The 2,328-nt window shown below is 42.4% G+C and overlaps 1 protein-coding gene across 1 annotated transcript in view; it reads right to left on the bottom strand.

The window, feature by feature from the left end:
• Positions 1-1,775: 1,775 nt before the first annotated feature.
• Positions 1,776-2,328, bottom strand: part of LOC106595844 (protein ELFN1) — a 174,290-nt gene continuing 173,737 nt past the window's right edge. Inside the window, exon 14 of the mRNA XM_082958404.1 lies at positions 1,776-2,259. Within this exon, the coding sequence (XP_082814530.1) occupies positions 2,009-2,259 (251 nt within the window). The 3' untranslated portion in view covers positions 1,776-2,008. The remainder of the gene's footprint in view (positions 2,260-2,328) is intronic.

Below are 2,328 nucleotides of genomic sequence, written 5' to 3'. Positions count from 1 at the left end.
TTCATTATGTAAAGAAGTACATTCATCTCCTGTAGTAGATCTGTAGATATGGATACGCCCCATATGGCACCCCGTTCCCTATATAGTGCACATGATTCCACTTCCTGTGTCCCAGTATCCATGGAAACCAGGAGCTGTATCCGTGGAAACCGAGGGCTGCTTCAAAAATTGTAAAAAAATGAAATAAAATAAAAAGCAGCAACCAAACCAACAAATGAAAAGGTTGTTGTGACTATATAGGAAACAGGCTGTCATCTGAGACCCAGACAGGGTACATGGGGACAGACTGGGCTAGAAGGACGTCTGGGAACTTTTGCTACCACAGCACTTTGGTCATAGAATGATTTGGGTTGAGGTACGGGGAGATTCGATGACAGTCGGCCGGTCGGTCCGTATTGTGCCGTTTGAGTTGTGATTTGGCAAACTAGAACTCAACTGAGGAAGGGGACTGGGAGGGAGGAACTACAGGGATTGGGGGAGGGACAAGGAAGGGACAGAGAGAGGAATTGTGGGTAAAAAAAAAATGAATCTGGGAGTTGTAGGCTACAGTGTTTTCAGGGAGGGTGTTTTTAGAGTTAAGAGACGTTTTCTGATTTTGAACAGTGCAGTAATCATCCACTTTAGGGACTTGAAGACATTCATTAGAGATTGGTAGGATTTCAAAATCAAAAACGTACTGCAGGTTAGGTCAGTTTGGAGCTGGTCTCTCAAAGTCTCAAAGAAGGTTTTCAAATCCCCTCGGTAGAAATAAACTAACTGGCTAACTAACTAACAAGACATATTTTTATGCAAATATAGAGCTTTTTCTCTTTCTTCTGAACAAGATCATCCCCCCTTCTTGTAGTTTCACAATAAAAGTCCCCTCTGTAATACGTCAAGGAACGTTTCAGAATAAGAGTCTGTTAGTTGAGGAAAATAGTGTTCCTTAAGGAAGAGAGAAAGAGTGCTCTGGTAAAAAGAAGAGATCAAAAATGTCTGTCTTCGTCGAGGTTGTTCAGAGGCGGACATTTTATAATAAGGTTGTGCGACGGCCATTTTGAGTTCCTTCTTTCTCGAAAGTCACAACAATAGTCACTGTCACAGGACGTAGCCATGCGATATTGAAATAATAGTACTGATAATATTAATAACAATAATAATAGTAAGAATCACATCTTATTCTAACTTGTTTTATATATATAAAAGAGTGATGAGGCCGGAGAGAGGTTTATACAGTGTTCTACGGTTCTCTTCGGTCCTGCGTCCCAAATCACACTCTATTCCCTATGCAGTGCACCACTTTCTAGGGAAGAAGATGCTATTTGAGACCCTTGTTGATTTGGCACACACACTGTAGCGTACTGACACTCGTGAGACTACTAGTCCATATAATATCTTGTGTTGTGTTTTTTTGTGTTCATCCAAAACCTAGTTTTAGTAGAAACAGCTACATCGAAGTCTGGGAGAAATAGTTATAATAATAGTTATAATAATAATAATAATATCTCTTAATCTTCTGTTAAAAAATAATGTATTTTTAATCAAGATCTTCATTCGTAGTTTTTAAATCGTATTAATTTCATTTTGGTCCATGTTTTTAAAAGCAGAGAGGCATGTGTGTGTGTGTGTGTGTGTGTGTGTGTGTGTGTGTGTGTGTGTGTGTGTGTGTGTGTGTGTGTGTGTGTGTGTGTGTGTGTGTGTGTGTGTGTGTGTGTGTGTGTGTGTGTGTGTGTGTGTGTGTGTGTGTGTGTGTGTGTGTGTGTGTGTGTGTGTGTGTGTGTGTGTGTGTGACACTAGGGCTCTAATTCACAGCGTGGAAGTTCAGCTGTACAGTTGATTGAATCGTAAATGTTCCTGCTTTAGCGGAGACGGTGAAACGCTGCAGACGTCAATCAGAAATGAATCGCAGAATCTGTAACGCTTCATCTTTCCAGCTGGAATAGAGCCCTTAGTCTCCATACGATCTCCGTCCTCCTTTATGCCCAACTAATTAGTGACAGAGCCTCATCACATCACGACAACAGCCCATTCACGACTTCTGCTGTGCCGAGACACCTTTCCAATAGTCTAGTATGTCGTGCAGATCCTCGTCCTTGGCGACCTGCAAACTCCTCCTCAATGCGTGTCCCGCCGCCATGTATTCCTCCTCGTAATCCTCATCTCTGTGTCTCTTCCGATGGAGTTTAAACCTCTCCCAGATCCCTAGCGACGGGGTGCAGGAGTACTCAGGACTGGACTCGTAGCTCAGGTTGTGGTACTGCGGGGACAGCTGGGCGTAGGCTAGATAAGATCAGATATTAGAAGAACACTTTATTCATCCCTGAGGGGAAATTGGTTTGTCAAACTCAG

This window comes from Salmo salar, chromosome 12, assembly GCF_965601325.2.
Source record: "Salmo salar chromosome 12, fSalSal1, whole genome shotgun sequence".
Taxonomy (NCBI): Eukaryota; Metazoa; Chordata; class Actinopteri; order Salmoniformes; family Salmonidae; genus Salmo; species Salmo salar.
Note: the sequence above shows the minus strand (reverse complement) of the source record. Positions and strands in the feature narration are given on the sequence as shown.